Source organism: Myxine glutinosa, chromosome 9, assembly GCF_964187855.1.
Source record: "Myxine glutinosa chromosome 9, kmMyxGlut1.1, whole genome shotgun sequence".
NCBI classification, from domain to species: Eukaryota; Metazoa; Chordata; class Myxini; order Myxiniformes; family Myxinidae; genus Myxine; species Myxine glutinosa.
In genome coordinates, this window is record NC_136269.1 from 132,052,831 (window position 1) to 132,080,440 (window position 27,610).

Below are 27,610 nucleotides of genomic sequence, written 5' to 3' on the forward strand. Positions count from 1 at the left end.
CCCACCACCCCACCCCCTTCTCTGCTGTTGTTTTTCCCACCACCCCACCCCCTTCTCTGCTGTTGTTTTTCCCACCACCCCCACCCCCTTCTCTGCTGTTGTTTTTCCCACCACCCCCACCCCCTTCTCTGCTGTTGTTTTTCCCACCACCCCCACCCCCTTCTCTGTTGTTGTTTTTCCCACCACCCCCACCCCCTTCTCTGCTGTTGTTTTTCCCTCCACCCCCACCCCCTTCTCTGCTGTTGTTTTTCCCTCCACCCCCACCCCCTTCTCTGCTGTTGTTTTTCCCACCACCCCCACCCCCTTCTCTGCTGTTGTTTTTCCCACCACCCCCCACCCCCTTCTCTGCTGTTGTTTTTCCCACCACCCCCACCCCCTTCTCTGCTGTTGTTTTTCCCACCACCCCCACCCCCTTCTCTGCTGTTGTTTTTCCCACCACCCCCACCCCCTTCTCTGCTGTTGTTTTTCCCACCACCCCACCCCCTTCTCTGCTGTTGTTTTTCCCACCACCCCACTCCCTTCTCTGCTGCTGTTTTTCCCACCACCCCCCACCTCCCTTCTCTGCTGCTGTTTTTCCCACCACCCCCCACCTCCCTTCTCTGCTGCTGTTTTTCCCACCACCCCCCACCTCCCTTCTCTGCTGCTGTTTTTCCCACCACTCCCCACCCCCTTCTCTGCTGCTGTTTTTCCCACCACTCCCCACCCCCTTCTCTGCTGCTGTTTTTCCCACCACTCCCCACCCCCTTCTCTGCTGCTGTTTTTCCCACCACTCCCCACCCCCTTCTCTGCTGCTGTTTTTCCCACCACTCCCCACCCCCTTCTCTGCTGCTGTTTTTCCCACCACTCCCCACCCCCTTCTCTGCTGCTGTTTTTCCCACCACTCACCACCCCCTTCTCTGCTGCTGTTTTTCCCACCACTCCCCACCCCCTTCTCTGCTGCTGTTTTTCCCACCACTCCCCACCCCCTTCTCTGCTGCTGTTTTTCCCACCACTCCCCACCCCCTTCTCTGCTGCTGTTTTTCCCACCACTCCCCACCCCCTTCTCTGCTGCTGTTTTTCCCACCACTCCCCACCCCCTTCTCTGCTGCTGTTTTTCCCACCACTCCCCACCCCCTTCTCTGCTGCTGTTTTTCCCACCACTCCCCACCCCACTTCTCTGCTGCTGTTTTTCCCACCACTCCCCACCCCCTTCTCTGCTGCTGTTTTTCCCACCACTCCCCACCCCCTTCTCTGCTGCTGTTTTTCCCACCACTCTCCACCCCCTTCTCTGCTGCTGTTTTTCCCACCACTCCCCACCCCCTTCTCTGCTGCTGTTTTTCCCACCACTCCCCACCCCCTTCTCTGCTGCTGTTTTTCCCACCACTCCCCACCCCCTTCTCTGCTGCTGTTTTTCCCACCACTCCCCACCCCCTTCTCTGCTGCTGTTTTTCCCACCACTCCCCACCCCCTTCTCTGCTGCTGTTTTTCCCACCACTCCCCACCCCCTTCTCTGCTGCTGTTTTTCCCACCACTCCCCACCCCCTTCTCTGCTGCTGTTTTTCCCACCACTCCCCACCCCCTTCTCTGCTGGTGTTTTTCCCACCACTCCCCACCCCCTTCTCTGCTGGTGTTTTTCCCACCACTCCCCACCCCCTTTCTCTGCTGTTGTTTTTCCCACCACTCCCCACCCCTTTCTCTGCTGTTGTTTTTCCCACCACTCCCCACCCCTTTCTCTGCTGTTGTTTTTCCCACCACTCCCCACCCCTTTCTCTGCTGTTGTTTTTCCCACCACTCCCCACCCCTTTCTCTGCTGTTGTTTTTCCCACCACTCCCCACCCCTTTCTCTGCTGTTGTTTTTCCCACCACTCCCCACCCCTTTCTCTGCTGTTGTTTTTCCCACCACTCCCCACCCCTTTCTCTGCTGTTGTTTTTCCCACCACTCCCCACCCCTTTCTCTGCTGTTGTTTTTCCCACCACTCCCCACCCCTTTCTCTGCTGTTGTTTTTCCCACCACTCCCCACCCCTTTCTCTGCTGTTGTTTTTCCCACCACTCCCCACCCCTTTCTCTGCTGTTGTTTTTCCCACCACTCCCCACCCCTTTCTCTGCTGTTGTTTTTCCCACCACTCCCCACCCCTTTCTCTGCTGTTGTTTTTCCCACCACTCCCCACCCCTTTCTCTGCTGTTGTTTTTCCCACCACTCCCCACCCCTTTCTCTGCTGTTGTTTTTCCCACCACTCCCCACCCCTTTCTCTGCTGTTGTTTTTCCCACCACTCCCCACCCCTTTCTCTGCTGTTGTTTTTCCCACCACTCCCCACCCCTTTCTCTGCTGTTGTTTTTCCCACCACTCCCCACCCCTTTCTCTGCTGTTGTTTTTCCCACCACTCCCCACCCCTTTCTCTGCTGTTGTTTTTCCCACCACTCCCCACCCCTTTCTCTGCTGTTGTTTTTCCCACCACTCCCCACCCCTTTCTCTGCTGTTGTTTTTCCCACCACTCCCCACCCCTTTCTCTGCTGTTGTTTTTCCCACCACTCCCCACCCCTTTCTCTGCTGTTGTTTTTCCCACCACTCCCCACCCCTTTCTCTGCTGTTGTTTTTCCCACCACTCCCCACCCCTTTCTCTGCTGTTGTTTTTCCCACCACTCCCCACCCCTTTCTCTGCTGTTGTTTTTCCCACCACTCCCCACCCCTTTCTCTGCTGTTGTTTTTCCCACCACTCCCCACCCCTTTCTCTGCTGTTGTTTTTCCCACCACTCCCCACCCCTTTCTCTGCTGTTGTTTTTCCCACCACTCCCCACCCCTTTCTCTGCTGTTGTTTTTCCCACCACTCCCCACCCCTTTCTCTGCTGTTGTTTTTCCCACCACTCCCCACCCCTTTCTCTGCTGTTGTTTTTCCCACCACTCCCCACCCCTTTCTCTGCTGTTGTTTTTCCCACCACTCCCCACCCCTTTCTCTGCTGTTGTTTTTCCCACCACTCCCCACCCCCTTCTCTGCTGTTGTTTTTCCCACCACTCCCCACCCCCTTCTCTGCTGTTGTTTTTCCCACCACTCCCCACCCCCTTCTCTGCTGCTGTTTTTCCCACCACTCCCCACCCCCTTCTCTGCTGCTGTTTTTCCCACCACTCCCCACCCCCTTCTCTGCTGCTGTTTTTCCCACCACTCCTCACCACTCCCCACCCCCTTCTCTGCTGCTGTTTTTCCCACCACTCCCCACCCCCTTCTCTGCTGCTGTTTTTCCCACCACTCCCCACCCCCTTCTCTGCTGCTGTTTTTCCCACCACTCCCCACCCCCTTCTCTGCTGCTGTTTTTCCCACCACTCCCCACCCCCTTCTCTGCTGCTGTTTTTCCCACCACTCCCCACCCCCTTCTCTGCTGCTGTTTTTCCCACCACTCCCCACCCCCTTCTCTGCTGCTGTTTTTCCCACCACTCCCCACCCCCTTCTCTGCTGCTGTTTTTCCCACCACTCCTCACCCCCTTCTCTGCTGCTGTTTTTCCCACCACTCCCCACCCCCTTCTCTGCTGCTGTTTTTCCCACCACTCCCCACCCCCTTCTCTGCTGCTGTTTTTCCCACCACTCCCCACCCCCTTCTCTGCTGCTGTTTTTCCCACCACTCCCCACCCCCTTCTCTGCTGCTGTTTTTCCCACCACTCCCCACCCCCTTCTCTGCTGCTGTTTTTCCCACCACTCCCCACCCCCTTCTCTGCTGCTGTTTTTCCCACCACTCCCCACCCCCTTCTCTGCTGCTGTTTTTCCCACCACTCCCCACCCCCTTCTCTGCTGCTGTTTTTCCCACCACTCCCCACCCCCTTCTCTGCTGCTGTTTTTCCCACCACTCCCCACCCCCTTCTCTGCTGCTGTTTTTCCCACCACTCCCCACCGCCTTCTCTGCTGCTGTTTTTCCCATCACTCCCCACCCCCTTCTCTGCTGCTGTTTTTCCCACTACCCCCCACCCCCTTCTCTGCTGCTGTTTTTCCCACTACCCCCCACCCCCTTCTCTGCTGCTGTTTTTCCCACCACCCCCCACCCCCCTTCTCTGCTGTTGTTTTTCCCACAACCCCCACCCCCTTCTCTGCTGCTGTTTTTCCCACCACCCCCCACCCCACAACCCCTTCTCTGCTGTTGTTTGTGTCCGGTTGCGACCTGATCTGTTAAGTGTGCTAGCGCTTCCACAAGCCTTGACTTTGCATACAAAAGAGTTCCCTCCCTCCTCCAACATGATTAATCATAAATATCGTCATTTTTAAAGTTGATTTTAAATTTGCGCTGTGCTTTGACAAGCCGCATTTACGTTCTTCCCATCACTGTGAAGCACCCAAACTCGAAACGGTGTCACCCTCAAGAACGTTTGACGCCAGGAAAGCTGTTAATCGCCGGCGAGGCCGGTGTTGTAAATAAACGCGTACGTATTATGTTGAAAACCAGATTATGCTGGATCCTTTGGCTTGAGAATTCCGAAGCTGTGACGCACCAAATCGCTCAATGGAGGTCGCCATCTTGCGGATGCGGAAGTGTGCATAACAAATTGAAAAAGGTTCAATAGGAGTTTGATTCACCCGTCTTTGTTTGATTCACAATCTTATGCACCTCTAATTTGTAATTAAAATACTTTAAGACCAACCTCGGCCCGCACGGGCCTGGTTATCTTCAACGAAAATCGTCACCAAACACCGGAACCAATGAGATTCGAGCATTTGAAAAAATATTTAAAAAACCAAATCACTCAATGGAGGCCGCCATCGTCCGGATGCGGAAGTTTGCATAAAACAATTGCGAAAAAGTTCAATAGGAGTTTGTTTCACCCGTCTTTGGTTGATTCACCATCTTATGCACCTCTAATTTGTAATTAAAATACTTTAAGACCAACCTCGTTCCCTGGGCCCACACGGGCCCTGGTTGTCTTCAACGAAAATCGTCACAAAACACCGGAACCAATGAGATTCGAGCATTTGATAAAATATTTCAAAAAAGCTTTTTACCACATTTCAGACGCTGAAAACGGCGTCAAATATTCTCAAATTGACAAAGAATTATTTTTTAGAAATCTCGCGGCCGTCGGGGGTAGTTTTTCACGGCCGGAAATATCCGAAGTTGAGACGGAATTCACCGAATTAATCAAGAAGGAAAGTTTATAAATTTTAATCTCATCCAGAATGCAAAAGGTGTCATTTTGAACTCGGTACGGTACCTACTACACCTACCTACTATCAACTACCTAACCTACTGATGCCATAGTGATGGGTAAAATAGTGGCAAGAGGCTTTGGCTTCGCCGGCTCATTGCGGCTTTCCAGTCGGGTACTCGTACACCTTAACATACTGTCCAAAGTTGAGTCCGTTTCTCTGTTTGTCCGCACAGAATAAATATGATTTTCTCTGGAAATTTTCACCACCGGTGCACCTCCACCTGTAGAAGTTGTTTATGATAATTATGACGTAATAGGTCACATGGTTCGACCGCCATCTTGAAAAACTTTGCACCTCTATTATCTCTATATCTCGGAAAGCGCTGAATAGAAAAAAATTGAGACATCGCTCATTGTAAAGAACTCTGCATGTGGAATAACATGTTAATGATGATGTCATAGGTGCCTCCATTATGACGTCATAATTCGACAAGCACAAAACTTTATCCGATCAAGATGAAATTTCTTGAGCATCATCTCGGGATAAATTGGTGGAGAGAAAAAAAAATTACGATGACGTCATATGCCACGTGGTTCGGCTGCCGTATTTGTTTTAACACACCTTAAAAAAAAACACTGAAAACACGTCCTGGCGAGGGTCTGCAGTCTTTGATTGCTTTCTTGTTTAAATTGCATCACCATCAGATGTGGCAATAAACGTGAATTGTTGCTCCGCCGGCTCAATGACAGAGGACGCCGTTTGTATATTTCCCGCCTCAATCCTAACCAAGTTTAGAATCCTGTGCGGGCATGGACAACTTGCTCGTTCTTTAAAATCTACAAACGTGCAAAACCCCTTCGAAGCAACTCCAAAATGCACAGTGGAATTAAGGTGTATGCATAAGCTTGGCATGGCACTCCCCCTTCTGACTCACCATTTATTTATCTTTTTTTAAAACTCCGCATAAAGTACTCTGTAACCCATACTAACACAAGCAATTCGATCGGGGAAGTTGTCACAAGAAGTATCGAGTAAAACTGAAAACGACGACCCAAACAGCATTTGTTCGAGTGGCACGTTGGCACCATTTCCGTAGAGACCGCCATCTTGTTAAGCCATGTCAAGCAAGCCGCTTGCCACTTTCGGAGCAAACCACGTGGTTCGTCATTCAATAATGATACGATCACGGCAGCTCTTTACAGCATTTGTTATTTTGCCAAAATGCCTCATGAGAAGTGTACGAAGTTTCAAGCGAACAAGTTTACACAGATGCGCCTTAAAAAAATTATATGGGGGCCTTTGGGGTGGTATTTTACAACAAAAATACTTATAAATGAATTACGGAGTTTAGCGTCTAAAACGATCGTTTTCTAAAAACAAGGAAACATCAATTTAATACGACCAATAAACAACAACAACAATATGAGAGTGTGGAAGAGGAAGAAGATTCCGCACGCCTGCTCGAAGAGTTGCGGACTGTATCCGGTATGGCTTGGCGCGTGTTGTCAAGAACTTCCCGTCTCGCGCTGGTAGGTGTTTTCGTCTCCCGGGTTGACGTAGATGTTGATTAATGGATTTCATACATGGGAAGTTCGTCACTGGAAATGGCCGTTTGGCCCATCCAAATCGCCTTGCACTCCAACTCCAGCGTTCTGCATCGTGCCGGAGATCATACTCATAGTAGCGTTTTCAAAAGACAATGTACATTAAGGATATGTGTGGATGAATATGAACGCAGAGTGGCTTTGTAGGCTTTGTGGCGGGAAAAATCACATAGATAAATAAATAAATAAATAAATAAGAGACCAGAGGGAAACTATGGAAGCTTCAAGGTCGACAACTACCTCCTCTCCCCACTCATCGTACTAATGGGGACTGGTAGTGGTAGGTACTTCGGTGGTTCATTCTTTTCCAAGACCTTGGACCAGGTTGTAGTATTTCGTGGTAAAACCGTTGAATCAGGATGGTGCTGCATCATGGGGCACGCTGTTCTTTTGTCAGGTTGTCCAACTGTCAATCCCACTTGGGGTGAAGCGTTTCTTGTTTAACATGTCATCTCAACATGGAATCGCATTCCAACTAATACAAACTTAAGGATGTCCTGCAAGGCTTGCAGCAGGTGTTTGCATTATATATGATACCTGTGTCATCGATAATCCAAAATTTTCCTGGCCTAAACCACATTCAAACATGACCATCTTGGACCATAAACACCTTGGTGTAAACTTGGTCCATGTGATCCAGCGATCGTTTCAGTCCATCATAACCCCAACCTCGTGACCTCATCATTTCCACACATCATTGTTCAACCAAAAGGACAAGCGAAGGTCTTTGTGATGACCCTTTGCGGATTTATGGGTTGAGCCACCTCTCGTACGGCGGCAAGAATGCGTAAACCGCAATCTAAGTAAATAACCTTGTATTGCATGGATTATGTGTCCTATCACATCCTATCATTATGTGTCCTCGTATGTGGACTGATGCATCATGGCGATGAAACACATACATGCTGACATGACCCGATGATTACTATCCAGCCCTGCTTGCTGAATTCTCCAGCAGTATCCAAAGGCTGTCTGTTGCACACCTGTCTTATACGTTCCGTCCATGCGTGCATGGGTGTGCTGAATGGTGTCTTATTTTGCACACTTCCTGTCAAGGCTCACATCCCCCAATATTATTTTTTATGATCAGGTCTATTATTTGCGCACTTAAATGATATCTGCCTTAATGCTGGACGATACCTCTTGGACTGCTTTGATAATTCCACCTGATGCCAAAAATCTTCTCATCCCAGCAACAGCCGTGCAAAAGCAGATCGAAGCTCTCTCGATACCTGGAAGGTTCAACTCTCATAATGCAAAGAAGTCCAAATCCTTTAATAATTCCTAACAGTTATTTTTCAGCTCCGAGCATATAAACAAGTAGAGCTACATTCAAAGTACACCGCCCCATGCCAAATAAATAAATAAATAACATATCCTCCAGCGCGCGACATTGCCGGGACGTCTTTGGTGCCTGGCAATGCCGCAGTGCAGCACATGGAAACAGAAATGGGAGGGAACGGTGTACAATAATTGATTGATTGATTAATTGCATAACTAAAATAAATAAATAATAATCATAAAATAATTAATTTCTGAATCAATTGGCTAATAGCACACCTAAACCACCAGGGTTTTATCCAAATCTGCAACTTTCTGAAAAATAATTAAATAATTACGTGATCGGAAAAATAATTAATTAATTAATCAATAAATCAAAAATACCCTTTGTAGCCAAATCACTTGGTCACTGTTGTGTCCGAATATCAGCTTTTTAGCTCAAAAGGCGCCTGAGATGTTGCCCAGATGAGAAAGAAAATAAATAAGTGATTAACAATGAAAATAAATAAATAATAACCGTAAAATAATTAATTTCTTAATCAGTTGGCTAATGGCATACCTGAACCACCACCGTTTCATCCGAATCTGTAACTTTTTGAAAATTAAGTAATTAATTTATTAGTTAAATAATTAATTGATTAATTGATTAATCCATAAATCAAAAATACCCTTTACAGCCAAATCACATGGTCATTGTCATGTCCTAATATCAGCTTCCTAACTCAAAAGGTGCCTGAGATATTGCCCAGATGAGAAAGAAAATAAATAAGCACTGAATTAATCGATAATAATTAAGTAATTAATTAATTGATTAATCAAAAAACATCAAAAAATACCGTTTTTGCCAAAGCACTTGCTCACTATTGTGCCCAAATTTCAGCTTCCGAACTCAAAGGATGGCTGAGATATCACCTGGACAAACAAGAAAACAACAACAACAGGCATTTTAAGGCCATTTTCCCTGCTAGAGTGGGGGTTAGCCTTGCGGTCCCCATGACAATCTCCATTTTGCCCTATTTTCTGCATCTCCCCTTGTTAACCCCCTTGCCCACATTTCTTCTTCCACCATCTTTAGCCAAATCTTTCTCGGTCTTCCCCATCCTCTACTTCCTTCTACATTCATTTCCATCACTCTTCTCAACCAGTCACTTTCATCCTTCCTCAACACATGACCAAACCATCTCAACCTGTTTCTCTTCACGGCATCCATCACAGACTCTATTCCCATCATCTTTCGCAATTCATCATTTGTCTTCCTCTCTCTCAACGATACTCCACACATCCACCGAACCATTCGCATTTCCACCCTTTCCAGCTTCCGTTGCTGCTCTACATTCATTACCCATGTCTCGCTCCCATAAATCATAACACTTCTCACACATGCAGCATACACCTTTCCCTTCAGCTTCAACGACACTCCCCTCCTCGTCAGCACGCCACTCGGTTCCCGAAACTTCTTCCATGCACATCTCACTCTAGCAACCGTTGCCGAGTCTGATCCACCTTCTCCATTCAGCATGTCTCATAAGTAGGAAAATGTTTTCACACCTTCCAGCTTCACACCGTCTCCAAGATCCAACTCAACATTTCCTCCATCTGCAGCTCCCTCTGTGCACACCTTACATTTGAATGTGGCTGCCACACTGGTTAATGACCCTCTCAGACCACTACATTTTTGATGAACCCACTTAGCGCACATTGTACATTGAATGGAGTTCACTCCGACACCCTTCCTGCACACAGCACACGGCCACTTCCCAGTTCTTTCCACCTCACCACATGCTTTACCACTTGCCATCACCTTCGTCTTTCCGATATTCACCTTCAGACAAACAAGAAAACAAACAAACAAGAAAGTAAATCGTGAAAACTGAGTACTCCCTTTCAGCACGCGTCATCGCCGGGTGCCCGGCAATGACGTCATGCAGTGCCTGGAGATGGAAGAGGAAAAGAGCAGAATACAATACAGATGAGATTGGCAAATATAATTATCAAAAACCTTTTAAAACTAGAGTGGCACTCTTCGATGTCGCGACGTCGACCGATATGCTTCCCCCCACATTATTACATCATTATACATACTTGTACCAAGTTTGACTTAAATCCCTTCAGCTCTTCTCAAGTATCACAGTTTTAACTGACATGACCTTTGACCTTTGATTCTGAAATCTAATCGGTTCATCTTTTCCCTGCAATGCTGTGCCACCCTGATGGCATTATGAACCATCTCGGGATCCCGTGGAGGATTTTAGATGTCGAGACACAAGGAAAATTGTAATTTTCCCAAAGCAAATGCACAAATGCATTTTTCTTTATTTCCATTGATAACACAAAGCTGAATTTATAACGTGAAATTGAATTTGGCGTTTTTTGGAAACGGAAAATCATTGGCTCTATGCTCGCTACTCGTAATCTCTTGATCGCATGTCTTTGATGTAAAAGCTGTGTTCGTCGATGGGCCATGTCTGCTTGTTTCTTCCCTCACCGCGCTGTCTGTGTACAAGTATCGTAGTTTATGGCCGTTCCAGTCACGAGGCGTGACATCCGTATGAGCTGAATTTGGGCTGCTCTGTAATCACTCTTCTTCGTGCATTTGACCCGGAAAGTTTGTCATGCTTCCAGTTTATTAAGATATTCTTCTTTTTGTTTACCCCATTAGGCTGTATTCCAACGTGATTTGAAGAAAGCTGAATGCAGAGCTCGCAGCACCACCACAGCCCCTGTGAAAATCAAATTCCTGGACTTCCTGCAGAAGAACTTCAGGGATACACAACCCTTTACAAGATTTGAAAATCTCTTGCAACGCTGGCGCACTAAATCTATGAACTCGTACGTCCCCATGAACCCCACCGTTCCAAACGGATGGATGACGAAAACAAACATTTTAATGTATCGATGCAATGATCGATTTGATTGGCAATTGCCGAGGTTGCACATGGGTGTTGAGGTGTTTGCACATGGGCGGACTTTATTTTAAGAGAAGAGACTGGAAGAATACAAAATTTGTGAAGGATACCCCCAAATGCAGACGAGACAGCCAACTTAATGTTGTTTTATGTCAAACGTATTGACACCAAGATGAGACATACCCCCCCCCCCTCCCCCCCCCCTAACTTCCTACGCCTCCTCCCCCCAAGCCCTCTCCCTCCCACACTTCTCCCTGCTCTCAAATGTTGTGGTTGTGTGCTTCCCCTTCTCCCCATCTTGTCTTCCGCTCCCTCTTTTTGTATATTTTGTTTGTCTGTTTGATTTGTTTGTGAAATAAATGTTAGCTCTTTCACGAGCCTCGATTCAGTATACAAAAAAAAGCCAACAACAAAGATGGCTAACCAACATTCCAAGCTTTGCCTTTGCCCCAAAACGGTTCGTTTAAACATTGCAAACCTCTTTGATTGTCTCCTTTGTGTTGAAGTCTTCTTTATGTTCATGTGTTTCTGTGGTGTTAATTGTCCACGTGGTTCATTCCTTTCCCTCATTCCCCACCTGTACTTTGTTTTTGTTTACCTTTCTTTCTTTGTTTCCTCTTTTCCCTCCCAACAAACCTATTGAAGAAAGAAAATATTTTAAAATTTTATTCTCTTGACATCTTCCTGTCTCTCCCCACCTCGCCTCACATTATGTTACCTCATCGTTCCCCCTCCGTGCTCATTATGTTCTCGCCCTCTCATTCCCTTCATCACGTGCATCTCTCCTCTTCTGTTCTCATGACTTGTGATTGGTGGTGCTGTCTTCTCACATGAACTATGGTGGACCTTTTGTCTATCGGTCCCCTCAATGTCTTCTTCCTTTGACCCTTTCCCACCCTCGCACATTGCTCGCTCCCTTCCTGAGTAGTAAATAGGTCTATCCATTTAATTACCAAGCAGGTACACTGTAGCCTTCTTGAAAGCCTTCAATAACCCGACTTCCCATCCCAGCAGCGACGTTTGTAGCTGCATTGCCGACTTAGGTACCCTGGGGGCAGAAACGGTCTTCACATAAATGAAGGTGCACTGCTTCTTCCTTCGCTTTACACCCCCCAGCCCTGTCTCTTAATCCTACCCTTGCTCCTTATTTCATTACTCACCTCCCTACCACAGACACATGTGCCCAGGAAAACTGTTGGGGAAATTACCAAAGTTCAGAGTGCCCTAACTTTGTCAAAAATGATCGAAACGTCGTGAAGTTCGAACTTGATCTGTAACATATCATGAGGAAACCATGTACCAAGTTTGAAATCATTAGCATCAAGCGTTTAGAAAAAAAGTCCGGAAAACTGTTCTTTGCGTGACGGACTGACAGACGGAGGGAGGGAGTGCAAACCTATAGTCCCCTCCGGTGTACACCGGTAGGGGACTAATAAGATCGTATATGTGTCCCCATTTGAGAGGTGGAGCTCTGCTAATTAGGTAGGGCTTTAGGATAATCCCCAGTGTGTAATTGCTCTCCTGTGATTTCCCCTATGTTTTATTTCATCAAAAAGGGCCGCCATTATCTATCTATAATTCCACTAATCTCTGTGTGTATGTTTGTTTGTATGTTTGTATGTTTGTCTGTGACCGCTGTTTCTCGACAACCACGGGTCCGATATACTTTAAACTTGCCAGGTATATTGCTGGGGACCCGAGGATGTGCCTTTTCAAGGTTTGAAATTAATCGGACAAGTAGTTACCGAGCTATGGCGATTTAGCCGTTCGCCGTTCGCTTTGGCGTTGCGAATGGACCAAACCATTTCATGTAAATAGAGGGGGGGGGTTCTGTGGTCGTTGCGAATGGACCAAACCATTTGATGTAAATAGAGGGGGGGGATTGTCACCGTACTCGCAAGCCGTTCGCTTTGCCTTTGGCTTTGCGAATGGACCAAACCATTCCATGTAAATAGAGGGGGGGGATATAATTTTAGATATATATATAGTACGGGCATGCCCTAGTAACAACAATTACAACAACGGATATTGCACCGTCATGCTGACAGAGACCCGAATATTTGCCGGTCGGCAAGTAAACCCCGCCCAGCCGAATATTCCCGAATGGCGGCTAGACTCCGCCCCTGATGACTCGTAACAGAGCAACCACGCCCTGAGCTTTGTGACTGGTTAAGGAGCAAACGGATGATGTAATCGTAATGGAACATCAGGATTGGTCAGGGAGTGACGTCAGCGAGGGACAAGGGAGGGTGAGTCCCTCCTCCCTCTCCCTCGCTCTCTCTGGTACTGGCAGCGAATCGAGCGGTCGCAGCATTTTTAGCTCTCTGGCGGTCGCATTTTTGGCTCGTGTGGGCTTGTGGAAAAAGACAGCAAGAGCGGTTCGGGGCATTCAGCATCGCAAGGAACAGAATCGGCATGGGTGGTGGACTGGGTCCGCGTTGTGCTTCCCCGGGATGGCAGAGGGACTCGCAGGAGAACCAGCCGCGAGAAGTACCTCACCTTGGGACCTCGAGGAGCGCAACTTTGCGCCAGTTTGTGCGCTTCCCGTGCGGTGGTTTGGAGGCGATGAACGCCAAGCTCCTCGTTGAGACCAGAGCTAAGAGCCGAGTGGCAGAAACATTATTTATTTTTTACTTTCGTTTTCCCCTTGTTTGTATGTGAGTCTGAGTGGAGACCGCTCGATATAGGAATTAGTTTTACCTCACCTTTCATTTTTATCGTATTGCATTTATTTTCATAAAATTCTTTATTTTGGCATTTAATTCTTGTATTGTGAATTTTCCTTGTCGTGTGTGTTTATTTGGTTGTGGGTTCGAGGAATAAAAACCCCGTGGCGGCCGTCCGATCAGATAAGGCTTCGGGCCTTTCCCACACGCGAAAAGATAATCCTGCCAAGTTCGGTGATATGCCTCGGAGTTAAAGCAACGTTCGTTCGGCTATCTGTCAAAGGCTGGTCTTCATCGGCCACTGACTTGACAATATTTTCAGACCAAATTATCAAAATTGCCAACATGTTTAAATCCAACTTTCAACCTGCTTTCCACCTCACCCACTAACATCAAAGACTCATGCCCCAACCTCACAGATCTGTCCTTATAGGTTACTGCGTCGGAATGTTATTGGTCCAAATTCAATTCTTCCTTCCACAGGGTGTCTTAGGCTCGTTGGTCTCCTTTCCTGATTGTTTTGTACTGTTTGACACTTCTCACCTCATCCAATCTGTTAGATCCCCAACCCATATGTCCCCAAACGGTTCCCACTTTCTGCTTGACTTGATTGTGTCCACCTTTCCCTCCAAACTTGGTGTTGGGCTAGCGGCTCGGGTGCCGGCTTAGGATCCTAGGATCCTGGGTTCGAATCCCGATCGATCGCTGAATTAACGCCAGGGGGGTTGACTCAGCCTGTCATCCTTCCGAGGTCGGCTAATTGAGTACCAGTTCACTGGTAATTCCCTGTTTGTCGTTAAAGGCGGCAAAAAGGGTTGGCGTCAGGAAGGGCATCCAGCCGTAAAACATTGCTTCAAAAAGGGGACCAAAAAAACAAACAAACAAAAAAACAAAAAAAACAAACAACAACAACCACGGTTACCGAAAAAGGCCAACCCCCGCTTTGCGGGGAAAAATGGCCTCTAAAGGTGCTGTTTTTTTGTTTTTTTCCCCTCTAAACCTTCTCATTCTTAATCTGCTCCACCTGGCTCCTCAGATCTTGTATTCTCGAAAGTTTGTTTTCCTAGTGGTCTTCAGGGATCCACAAAGGCACCAATGTGTCTGACATTTTATTCGGGCAGATTGGTCTGGCCTACTCCACCTGCTGAGATCCTCCTGATTCCCCTCCTTTCAATGTCTTCCCATTCTGCTGTAGTGTATCCGTTTGTCGTTGTCCCACATTTTTCACTTTGCCTGTTGATCCTTTGCCCTCTGTCGTCCTAATATTCCATGAACATCGATACTTTTGTAACATCAAATAAAAAGTCTCGTGCAATAAAATGATGAAATGGAAAGCTATGCATAAAGTGTACAGTGCACTTTGGCTTGTGACTTGCAATGTGGCAAAACATTTAGTCTCCATATTCCACAATGCAGCGCCTGCAACCACCAGACCTCATACAGGGTCTTTCAACTTGTAAATATGGACGGACAGTGAATTGCTTTGTTTTTCTTTTTTCAGATTCTATTTGGAGGCAAAGATGCGTTACGGACCAGATACTTCATCTGCGTTATTCATCCTCACGTGTGGAGGAGGAGTCAGGTATCTAATCCGTGGCATCTTTTCGTCTTTCACGGATGGGCATACCCTGCCCATCGAGCCTGTGCTGTGTCAGCGTCCCAGTGCTGCATGAACAACATTTATTGTATAACGCAGTCACTGCACATTTCTATCACCAGGTAACAAACTTGGACCTTTCCTTAAAGTTAAAATAGGTTCTTCTTTTCTTTTTCGTTCCTTTTTGTAATACAAGGTCTAAAGCTTGTGACGGAGCCGCCGCTCACACATCTCACAAACACACACATATGGACATACTGATGAGACAAACACAGCCACTGAGCTTGGGGGAAGTGCCGTCACGTCCCGGGATGCTCTGGGCACCAGCGACGACGTCACAACAATGGCACCGCTTTTCTCACTGCACTCAGCGGGGCATTTCCTCCTCCCCGTGGATGTCAACCGATGGGGTTTTGGATCCAGGGTTAACTCCCACGTACCATGTTGATTTGCTTACGACCCTATCATGTTTCGAGGAACTTCTTGAGGAACTCGCACCACTTTCGTCTGTCTTGGGCCCACTGACTGATCGTTCGTCCATGTGGTCTCTTGCTAGGTCTTGGGCCCACTAGATTATTCAACCCTCCTTCGACATACAGGCTTCCATCACGGCTCTTTTTGTGATGTTCATTTCCATGTGTAATATATAACCAAACCATATCCACCTCTTCATTTTAATTTCTTCCTTGATGTTTTTTTTTCCTATTTCCTCTTTCTGCCTTCTTATTGCTCATTTTATTCACAAAATATTTTTGTGACAGTTATGAAGGATTCAAGTTTCTGTGCAATGACTTTGGTTACTTTCCATTGTCGAAAGTTTATTAACTGACTTGTAATTCTATCCTACTTTTAAAAAACTTTTTTTTTTTTTTTTTTAAATATAAGGAAATATCTGTACGTCTCTCTGTTCCTTATATAATTGTAAACGACTTGTTTGACCTCCACTAAATTTAGCATTCCTGCTTGGGGTACCCAGGATCAGCTCCACGTATTATATGACCCGTCCTCCACGAGTGTGGGGAGACGGCTTGCATTGCGCACGTGGAATAGTGCAATTGGTTTAACCACTGATCCCGCCGGAATTTCTGAAATCCGTGATCCAATTCTCTGGGAGGGAGCGGGAACGTTGTTGCTGTTTCGTATGCAGCCTGTGGCTGCTGGTTTGCATCATTTTTCTGGAAGCGCGTTTATGCCGCTGATGCAGTGCCCCAATTACCAGTGAACTGGTACTCAATTTGCCGACCTCGGAAGGATGACAGACTGAGTCAACCCCCCTGACGTTAATTCAGCGATCGACCGGGATTCAAACTCAGGATCCTAGGATCCCAAGCCGACACCCTAACCGCTAAGCCAACACCAGGCTATGGAGCGGGAATGATTAGTTCTTGTAAAGTTGATGTTTTCCATATGTCATTGTATTGTACAAGCTAATTCGTGAGGCTGACACTTTGCAATACCTATGGCAGGGCTCTATAAAATACAACCTTGCTGTTTTGGATGACGCCGTTTGCAGGATATCAGTGGTGAATGATGAGTGTGGGCAGCGGAAAAGCCCTCAGGGCATTGGCTACACATAGAGTGGTCCTTTTGGTCGATGCTGCGAAGCCTTGAATCATCGACACATGAACTGCCACAGCGGTCATACGGTCCCTTTGATGCACGTGAAAGAACCTTCAAGGTGCCAGCAGTGTGCAAATTGTGCAGACAAATTGCAGATTTGAGAAGAGAATTGGATATGTCACCAAACCTAAACCACCACACTCCAAACCCCATGCAGGACTGAGTGTGTGCCAGTACGACCTGGTACTGTGAGAGGAACCAACTCGCAAAACTGGCATCGACCTTTCGACTGCTCAGTCTTGATCATCCTGCGCCAACTGTGCCACAACTCAACTCTCTCTGAATCCCTGTGACTACTCTCAGCCGTTGCGGGCCCATCTCTTAAAGTCTCTCTTGTGTTCCAACCTCGCTCTTCGTTTGAAGCAACCTGCCAATTAGTGAGGTTGACTCTAGCAACGTCTAGTTTGAACCAACCAGAGGAAGCGCACATGCAAATGTTTGTATAACCCATCCCAGGCTGCCAGCACCGGAAGTGGTGAGGAAAAGTCTGGAATAGATGAATAACGGACTCGGAAACAAAATACCACCTGCTGGACATTTAACGTTTACTCTGTGTAGCCTAATATAATATTTACATCCTTCACAGAATTGTTTGACTGTAAAATTGTCTCGCTTGGTAATGAAATAACAATCTGATTTTTTATTTTTTTTCACATACAAATGTTCCTGGGAAATCGGTGTCGAATTGCAAATGCTTTCCTCTCATCCTGTCAATTTGGATAAGGCTGCAACGTGTGTGGCAGGCTGAAGGAACAGACGGAGTGGTTCCGTTCAGATGGGAACCGCATGCACAGCTGGGACTTCCTGAATTACGTCGGTGTTCCTATTGAGGAGGTGGACCTCAGCACGACGGCTGTGAATTTCTCGAGCTTTGAACAGATCGGTATAAATAATTTGTTTTCCGCTGATGGCTTCATATATGTACACACCGAGTACTTTAACTGACGTACAGGTAGAAGAAGAAAATGGAAGCAATTCTTCAACAAGAGTTTAAAAGTTTGAAAACTGGCACTCATTACAAATGAAGTTTTGAGAAAAAGGATGTTCAAAGTTTAGGTTCCCATTTTGAATCGCACTGCACTCCCATGGACCAATGATCGGTAACGCTCTTTACAAAGACAAACACATTATCAATGACCAAGTTTTAAAAGTTTGTAAGATATGCAGAGGTATCTTTTTCATTGATGTCGAAACGACTTCAATGACTCTCATTTTAAAAGGCATAAAACGTAAAAAGTATTATTTCCAACCATTGTCATAAGAACATGATCATGTCTCTATTCTAGGGGAGCTTCAGAATGTAAAGGTGATGTCTCTGCGGGATTGTCCTCATGTGGACGATTGGTGCCTCACACGTCTGCACGCGTACCGGCACTCCCTCGAAGACCTATGCCTAACTGGCTGCTCACTCGTTACGGAAAGAGGACTTCCGGCATTGTGCCACTTGAGGTGAGCACCATCGTTTACTGGTGCGCGTCTGGGTAAAAACCAGCAAAACGAGTTATTAATTTGTATTCACCATGTTAGACAAGTATTGTCTGAACATCAAAGCGGGATGAACTCGCATATCGAGTTGTTTAATTTTTACGCTTTGTCGTCTTCATTGTCAATGGGCATGTCCGGTTGGTTGAGATTGTGCACTCCATGAACGTTATGCAAATGGTTTTGTAGCACCTTCAGAACCCGAAATGCAGCCACGACACACCTTGGGTTCAGCACAGACCTGGCTGAGAATGTGACCGTGTGTCATCACAGCAATTATCTCGCACTCTACATCCGTTGTAGCACTTCCACTTGTGAATGTGTCATGAAGTTAACTAACATTTCTTGCATTGCAAACCGGAAGTTGGTGTACAGATCGAGAAGCAGTTACGACTGCAGGTTTTTCTGGTGTAAAGTTCGCCGGCCTAGCACAAATTCTTAGGAAACTCAGCAATGGTTGGTGGCCCTCAATATCAAACAATAGGTTAGAACCATCTCCCTGGACATATCTCGGACATTTGACACAGACTGGTATCCTGCTTTGCTTGCCAAGGTCTCTGCCTGTGGTATGGAAGACCATCTTCATTCCTGTATTTCTGAATTCCTCCACTCGTGCAGTCAACTTGTTGTTGTCGATGGAGCCCTCTCTTCCTCTCTTCCCCTCTCCCAGTGAAAAGTGGAAATCCCCAAGACAGTGTGTTGGGCCTAGTCCTGTTTCTCGTTCATATTAATTACCTCTCCAATGCTCTGGAAAATCCTCTCTTCCCTTTTGCAGACCCATCCCTCTGCTAGGAAGACAGCAGCTGCCTCTTTCTCTTCTGATCTGAAAATGATTAGACACTGGTCACATAAATGGAACATGTTCTTAAATCCGTGAAACACCACAGTTTCACCCTATCACTCTGAAAGGATCGTGAAATGAACCCACCTATATCCAAGGTCATCCACCTGAAGGGGTTCAGTTAACCATCAGCCATGGCCTCTCCTGGCCCAACCACATCGAAAAGCTGGCCTCAAGCCAGCCACAGTCTGGGCATCCTCTGTCAATCCTAGTCTTTACTTGAAAATTAGAGCTACACATAGTCTGCAAGTCCTTTGTCTATAGCTCAGTGGAGTACTGCCCTCCACTATGGGCTGGAACCCCAGCATGACATATGTCTCTCCTGGATTTTGTGGAATCTAAAGCTCTTAAAAGTATTGAAACCTTCCATGATGAGAAACCTTCCAACCTGGTGTTGGCTTAGCGGTTAGGGTGCCGGCTTGGGATCCTAGGATCCTGGGTTCGAATCCCGGTCGATCGCTGAATTAACGCCAGGGGGGTTGACTCAGCCTGTCATCCTTCCGAGGTCGGCAAATTGAGTACCAGCTTGCTGGGATGAATGATCCTGGTGTGTACCCCGGTTTAGAATAGGTACACCGTATCCCTGCGCATCGTAAGAGGCGACTGAGGGTTGGCGTCAGGAAGGGCATCCGGCCATAAAAACATTGCCTCAAACAGGGAACCATGATTGTCATGGGGCCCGCAAGGCTAACCCCCGCTCTAGCGGGCAAAATGGCCTTTAAAACGATCATTCATTCATTCATTCATGATGAGACCGAAGCACAAGGTAAGTCATTCTCATAGCAGGTAGGTCGTTGGTCTCTGTTTTCTTCCGTCTATTCTCCGATGTTGCCCCCCCTGCTCACCCAGTCCCCCGACCCTATCTACTCCAGGATGCACACGTTTTTCTAGTTAAAATCCCCAAATCCAGGTGGCTGCCTGCACACCTCAACTTTTATTCCTTGCTTTTCCCATCTATGGGTCCACCTTGCAGAGGCAGTTGTGTCTCACTCTTCCCTCCAGGGCTTCAAGTAAGCAGAGGAAGGATGACGCCATTTTGCGTCATCCCTCATCTTCTGCCTATGATCTTTATTTACTCCCATCAACCTTGCTTAGTAGTTTCAGTGTTTCCTCTCTTCTTCCTGTTCCTTCATTCCCTCAATGTTTGCCCCATTGAATAAGTTTGGTTTGATATCGGTATTCTACTGTTTAGTTTAACTTGGCATATGATGGAGGAATTTGCTGTTGTGCTGCATTTCCAGGAAGCTGAGGCGCCTCGACATTACCGGCCTGCCTTTGATTATTAACAAGTCCCTGATCAAAGTCCTAATGGAAGACGCATTACCTGATACAACGGTCATCATTGAAGACTGTGCATGACATCGATCGAGACATTGCTGCAAATAACAATTATTTTAACAACTGTTTAGCGCAGTTAGGACAAAGTTATTACTTTTATTTTTTGTTTTTGTTGCTCTTTTGACGCGAGTGCATCATTGGCTGAATTTGTCGCACATTGCGTGTGATGATGTTTTTGGGTCCGTAACATGGATTATTGCTGGCGGGTAATGTAATATATGAGAATTCATTGCCAATGAACTTTGCATGTTCGTGAGTGAAGGGAGTGGGAGAGGAGAGGGGGACTGAGGGAGCAAGAGAGGAGTTGTAGTTGGAGTCGTGCTGGAACATGGCCCCCCCCAAATCTTATTGCATCACGTTGACGGGAGCCGAAGGAGAACACAGGTTGAAGACCTCGACTGATAATGCGCCCGTCGTTTAACGAGGTTTTGCGTGTGTTTTATTACGCAGACGAAGATTGATTTTATGGCAAAATGTCAAAAAAGCAAACAAATAAAATCAAAGTTTTGAATCATAATTTACTCTGGATTTTTGTGCACAATGAATCTGTAGCATAAAGTACCTGAGATATTTTTTATGCCTGCACAGCCGAAGGCCAGAGGGATTATGTCTTTGGGTTTTCCGGCCGTCTGTTATCGGCTTATTTGCTGCCACGGTAACTTGTGAACCACCGAAGGGATTTCAACCAAACTTGCCATGAGTATGGACTGCAATACAAATATGAACCGATTCTATTTTAAGGTCAAAGTTGTAATGTCACGTGCCCTTGAATTGATCATTGTTGCTACTGCAATAACTTGTGAATCACTGAAGTGATTGTCACACATTGCGTGTTACTCTTTTGTCAATTTTGGGTTCAAAGGTCACGTGCTCTTTGAAAATCATTTTGCAGACCATAACTCGAGTTATAAGCATCTGATGTTTTCTTTTTTCCACTTATTTGTATTTGTCTCTAATGCGTGCTCATGTGACCTTTGATTGAAATCAAACGCATCAGTGGCTTGACATCTAACTTTGGCGGAGGCGTATCCATCAATGGATTTGCATCAAAGTCTACTTTCCAGTTTGATGTCATAGCTCGCTCAATGGGACTTCGAATCGAGTCGATGCAACTCAAGTTCATGTTGCTTTTTCCATGTGAAATGTTTTGTTTAAACCAAGCAACCCCCATCTTCATCTGCACAATATGTTTGTGCTGTTTGTCCCAGATGATCTCTCAGGCAGATTGTCCAAACTCAGGTGAAGCGGCATGAATTTGCTTCCAGGAACACAATAATTACGGTTTAAATTTTAAATAAAAAAATTAAACATTTTTGAAAAGAAAAAAATATAAAAATATATATACGGTATATATTTTAACAACTTCCATTCATTCACGACTGCAGGGGCATATACATATATATTTTAAATAAATAAATAAATAAATTTAAAATTGCAACTCTCGTTTAAATACTGAAACATGTTTTTTAAAGACCATTTGACTTACACATTTCACTTATTTTATATCAACAGAAGGTTAAAAGTGCCTCGTCTAGCGGAAGTGCGTCACTGAACACGCACATACCGCGCATGCGCGGGATGCCATGTTTACGTTCATACATTATTTCGAAAGTCCCGTAAACAACTTGGAAATACAATAGAGGAAAACACTGATCTCGACCATAATATCTAGATAGCTCTTCCGTTTGGCAGCTTGACGCCGCATGTCCACCATTTTACCACTCCCATCCTCCCTCATAACGTACGTGAACTCCACTGGAACACGGTGAGAATTATTCAATGAAAGTTTTTCTTCAATTGCAGGAATCAGTGACGTCTACACAAAATGGATGGAAAGCTCTACACTGATTGGCTGATTAATCAAATAGCATATGCTACCACCATTACCGATCACATTTCTTCCATACCTTTGTATCCGTAACATTGATAGTTTGGTTAAGTGCTGTGGAAAAATGAACGAGTGCAAAAATAAGAAGAACGAACGACAGATTTAACCATCGAACTCGAACGACTGAAGGATTGAAATTAGTTAAACATTCCCAACCAATAGCAATTTAGTTCACTGAAGAATTGTAGCCAATCAGAGCGCTCGTATTAGCGAAGTGTAAAAAAACAGGGTAGGAGCCGGAAGTAGTTTTTGCACAAACGTTAAGTCTCTTCGCTTCTCACCGAGTTCTTCCCAGAATGTTCGCGTTCCTCCAACCTGCGCTGCGGAGAGGCGTTTTGAATGCCGTGCCGCGTACTTCCCGTGCTTTGCATCAGTCGCCGTGGCCGCCAAACAACGAGGTTACTGCCCTGGTAAGTGAAGTCTGTCAAGGTCGCGGCGTTTTGCCTCCATTAGGCCATTGCCATAGGCGAGTCGGAGGGTTCGGGTTGATTTGGTTCCTTTACGATTTTAGATAAACAATCACAATCGATAGTCTGAAAAATCCGTTTTGTTTGAAAATTCCGATTAACCTCTTCGCGTAAGGAGTAAAGAGGAGATTCCAAGGGAATTGTTTTTCCTTTTCCATATTCTATAATAATGCGGCAAACATTGACATGATTTCCATGGACATTCACGATCACTACATCCAGTCTTTGTTTGACCTTCAACTTATCGGTAGGGATGTTTATCATTATTATCATAGTTTATATTGTTTTAAGTTCAAAGTATCATATACAGACTTGGCATTTAATATGGAATTTTTTTTTTTCTTGACTTGGGTTTACTTTCTTAACTCAGTATATCAATCTTGTGTGTTTCTTTTACACTTTGGTGATTTATTTGTTAAAAGAACCATGTCACTGATTGTCTGTCGCAGCAAGAAGTCAACAATAGGATTATATCACAGGTGGCATGGCAAAATGTACGGACAGGTGCATTTGATGATTGGCTTCACAGTCGGGTATACAAGGGTTGTTGCGTTCTGTATTAGTGGAAAACAACTGCTGCACGTCTCCAAAAGTTATTACCGCTTCCTCTGGAGATGGTCCGTCAACTCGACAATGCTTTTTGTCATGGAGTGGTGGCTTTACGAAATTACGGCATGAAACAGCGTGCTATTGCTCGGCACTATGGCATCACTCAAGGTCAGGTGTCAAAGATCCTGAAACGAAATGCTCAGAGGGGTGTCCCTACTCCAATACCGAGGCCAGGACGTCCCCGCAGAACCACAAGGAGGTATGATCGCCAGCTGCACCGGTTAGTCCGCAATGGCCGTACCAAGTCAGCTAATCGGCTTAGGGCTGAGTGGCAGCAACTGACAAATGTGCCTGTATCCAGAAGGCTAGTCAACCAACGACTGGTTCAAGCAAGCTATCGTGCCAGGCGTCCCCTGAGAAAGCCACGCCTGACCAGACAACACCGCCAGCACCGATTGCAGTGGGCCAGAGAGCACCGTCAATGTCAGCCAGGACACTGGAATCATGTGATCTTCAGTGATAAGTCTAAATTTCTGGTCTATCGTCAAGATGGCCGCGGCCGAGTGTGCAGACAAGTGCATGAAGCCGACAACAAAGATTGTATAGTGCCAAGAGTCCAAGTTGGAGGTGGTGGGGTGACCGTTTGGGCTGCTTTTCATGCAGGGGGCAAAACTGACCTGGTTGTTCTGAATGGAAACCTGAACCAGTTCAAGTACAGAGCCATTCTGGAAGAAACATTGCTTCCATTTGCTCGTGTAGCCTTTCGAGGAAACTTTGTCTTCCAAGATGACAATGCACGGCCTCATCGTGCTTGCATGATCCAACCCTTTCTTGCTGACCGTGGTGTAGAGCATATGGAGTGGCCTGCCATGTCCCCGGATATGAATCCGATCGAGAACTTGTGGGCAGAATTAACGCATCAAATCGACCACTAGGACCAGCAGCCGACCTCTGTGCGTGAATTGCAGCAGGCTATTGTCACTGCATGGCAAGCGATTCCTGTCCAAACCTTAGCAAATCTCGTGAACAGCATGCCTCAACGTGTACGTGCTCTCCCGAATGCTCGTGGGGGTTACACGAAGTACTGAACTGTAATTTTACTGTCCGTAATCCCAGTCGTAATTTAACTTTTGTTTTTGTTAAAAAAAATTTTGGCTAATGTGCAAAATAAAGAGATACTTCTGGAAAACGTACAGAAGTTTAACACAGCACTGTCCATGAATTGAGTTCGATATCAGTTTACATCACTTTCCAGGATCAATTTATTTGTTTTGAAATGTCAAATGTGGTTTTTGTTTCTTTTAAAGGTCACATTAACAAAATCTAGAATAATTTCAACATAATTCCAATGAACTTTTGGTTCTAAGACATCTTGAAAAGTACGTTCACCCCCACAAAAAAAATATTCCATATTAAATGCCAAGTCTGTATTATATATTGATAGAATATAATATTGGTACCCGCTCCACCTCCCCCTCCTTACTCGCTCCACCTCCCCCTCCTTACTCGCTCCACCTCCCCTCCTTACTCGCTCCACCTCCCCTCCTTACTCGCTCCACCTCCCCCTCCTTACTCGCTCCACCTCCCCCTCCTTACTAGCTCCACCTCCCCCTCCTTACTCGCTCCACCTCCCCTCCTTACTCGCTCCACCTCCCCCTCCTTACTCGCTCCACATCCCCTCCCAACGTGCTCCACCTCCCCTCCTTACTCGCTCCACATCCCCCCCATTACTCGCTCCACCTCCCCCCCTTACTCGCTCCACCTCCCCCCCTTACTCGCTCCACCTCTCCTCCCTACTCTCTCCACCTCCCCCTCCTTACTCTCTCCACCTCCCCCTCCTTACTCTCTGCCTCCTCCTCCTTACTCGCTCTGCCTGCCCCTCCTTACTCGCTCTGCCTGCCCCTCCTTACTCGCTCCGCCTCCCCTCCTTACTCGCTCCGCCTCCCCTCCTTACTCGCTCCGCCTCCCCTCCTTACTCGCTCCGCCTCCCCTCCTTACTCGCTCCGCCTCCCCTCCTTACTCGCTCCGCCTCCCCTCCTTACTCGCTCCGCCTCCCCCTCCTTACTCGCTCCGCCTCCCCTCCTTGCTCGCTCCGCCTCCCCTCCTTACTCGCTCCGCCTCCCCTCCTTACTCGCTCCGCCTCCCCTCCTTACTCGCTCCGCCTCCCCTCCTTACTCGCTCCGCCTCCCCTCCTTACTCGCTCCGCCTCCCCTCATTACTCGCTCCACATTTTGCCCTCCTTACTCGCCGCACCTCTTCCTTACTCGCCGCACCTCTTCCTTACTCGCCGCACCTCCTTACTCACGGCACCTTCTCCTTACTCGCGGCACCTCCTTACTCGCGGCACCTCCTTACTCGCGGCACCTCCTTACTCGCGGCACCTCCTTACTCGCGGCACCTCCTTACTCGCGGCACCTCCTTACTCGCGGCACCTCCTTACTCGCGGAACCTCCTTACTCGCGGCACCTCCTCCTTACTCGCGGCACCTCCTCCTTACTCGCGGCACCTCCTCCTTACTCGCGGCGCCTCCTCCTCCTTACTCGCGGCGCCACCTCCTCCTTACTCGCGGTGCCACCTCCTCCTTACTCGCGGCACCACCTCCTCCTTACTCGCGGCACCACCTCCTCCTTACTCGCGGCACCACCTCCTCCTTACTCGCGGCACCACCTCCTCCTTACTCGCGGCACCACCTCCTTACTCGCGGCACCACCTCCTCCTTACTCGCGGCACCACCACCTCCTTACTCGCGGCACCACCACCTCCTTACTCGCGGCACCACCTCCTCCTTACTCGCGGCACCACCTCCTCCTTACTCGCGGCACCACCTCCTCCTTACTCGCGGCACCACCACCTCCTTACTCGCGGCACCACCTCCTTACTCGCGGCACCACCTCCTCCTTACTCGCGGCACCTCCCTCATTACTCGCCTCACCTCCCCTCATTACCCGCTCCACCGCCCCGTCCTTACTCGTTCCACCTACCCCTCCTTACTCGCCGCACCTCTTCCTCCTTACTTGCCGCACCTCCCTCTCATTACTCGCCTCACCTCCCCTCATTACCCACTCTGCCTCTCCTCCTCATTACCCGCTCCGCCGTTGCCTCATTACCCGCTCCACCATCCTCCCCCATCCTCTCCTTCCTTACCCACTGGGAGATCGCGTTTGAACTGCCGACCTCGTACTCAGAGCAAACTCTCGAACATTTGCACCACCTAGTCTGGTTTAAATTCGGCTTGCTAATACAGTATTTGTTATATAAACCTAGCGAGTGGATTGATATGATCGATTTGATAATTAAAATGTGTTGAACATTTATGGAATTCTTTATCAATAGCAGCTGCTTGAAGTTTCTAGAGTTTGCTGGAAAGCATGAAACATTTGTTGTTTAAGGTGTAAGCATGTTGTCTCCCAAATGTGGCGTACGCCTTGCTGTAGCTTACGACTCGCTGTTTCCCACGTCCTCCCTATTCTTGTCTTTATCTTCCCTTGATTGTGGCAGGAATCTGCTGTGGCTTTTGGAACTTTCTTTACCGTGCTTTTGGTACCCAGCTGTTGGATCATGAGCCACATCAAAACTTATCGGGGTGATTGAATGAGCATCTGACTTCAGCCGTCCATCATTTACAATCTGGAATTGTTTCTGTCAAGATCTTTGAAGTGCTTTTCAAGAGACTGACAACATGGGCGATGTATTCTTCTTTCTCTCCACCTCATCCCCCTTGTCCTTTTTTTCTGGAAAGTCTTCCCTTATGAATGTTGTGTTTGTGTTGATATAACGTTCTAGATTGCTCATGGAATAAAGTTGATACAATGGCTTCTGGTGTTTTGTGGTGTGCTAAAAAAATCCTGGCACTCCTGCCTCTCCAGTTTCTGAGCGTTTATCATCATTATGCTTTTTTTTTTTTTTTTTTCTTTTTTGTATACTTAATCGAGGCTCGTGAAAGAGCTAACATTTATTTCACAAACAAATCAACCAGACAAACAAAATATATAAAAAGAGGGAGCGGAAGACAAGATGGGGAGAGAAGGGGAAGCACACAAACATAACATTTGAGAGCAGGGAGATGTGTGGGAGGGAGAGGGCTTGGGGGGAGGAGGCGTGGGAAGGGGGGGGGGGTGGGGAGAAGTATAAAACACAAAGACACCAAGGACTTCCAGGACAGAAGTTAGTATTTCAAAAAAGTGGATTTGGGGTGAAATTAGCGGGGGTAGAAAAGATCAAGGTTTTGGATGGGGGAAGATAAGAGATGGTGGTGAACAGCTGT

General features: G+C 47.0%; 1 protein-coding gene and 1 long non-coding RNA gene across 2 annotated transcripts; both read left to right on the plus strand.

The window, feature by feature from the left end:
* Positions 1–6,521: 6,521 nt before the first annotated feature.
* On the plus strand, positions 6,522–20,959 carry DMAC2 (distal membrane arm assembly component 2). Its single transcript, XM_068128136.2, has 6 exons — positions 6,522–6,636; positions 10,652–10,821; positions 15,066–15,146; positions 17,525–17,664; positions 18,068–18,230; positions 20,346–20,959. The coding sequence occupies exons 1-6, from the start codon at positions 6,595–6,597 to the stop codon at positions 20,461–20,463; spliced, it is 714 nt and encodes a 237-aa protein (XP_067984237.1). The 5' UTR covers positions 6,522–6,594; the 3' UTR covers positions 20,464–20,959.
* Positions 20,960–22,511: 1,552 nt separating this feature from the next.
* LOC137434916 (uncharacterized) lies at positions 22,512–27,160 on the plus strand. Its single transcript, XR_010985968.2, has 2 exons — positions 22,512–22,740; positions 26,845–27,160. It is a non-coding gene; the product is annotated as an uncharacterized LOC137434916 (long non-coding RNA).
* Positions 27,161–27,610: the final 450 nt, after the last annotated feature.

Coding starts and splice junctions, on each gene's coding strand:
- DMAC2 (XM_068128136.2), top strand. CDS start 6,595: ATGGCTTGGCGCGTGTTGTCAAGAACTTCCCGTCTCGCGCTG. Junction 10,822..15,065: donor CGCACTAAATCTATGAACTC/GTACGTCCCCAT, acceptor TTCTTTTTTCAG/ATTCTATTTGGAGGCAAAGA. Junction 18,231..20,345: donor CCGGCATTGTGCCACTTGAG/GTGAGCACCATC, acceptor CTGCATTTCCAG/GAAGCTGAGGCGCCTCGACA.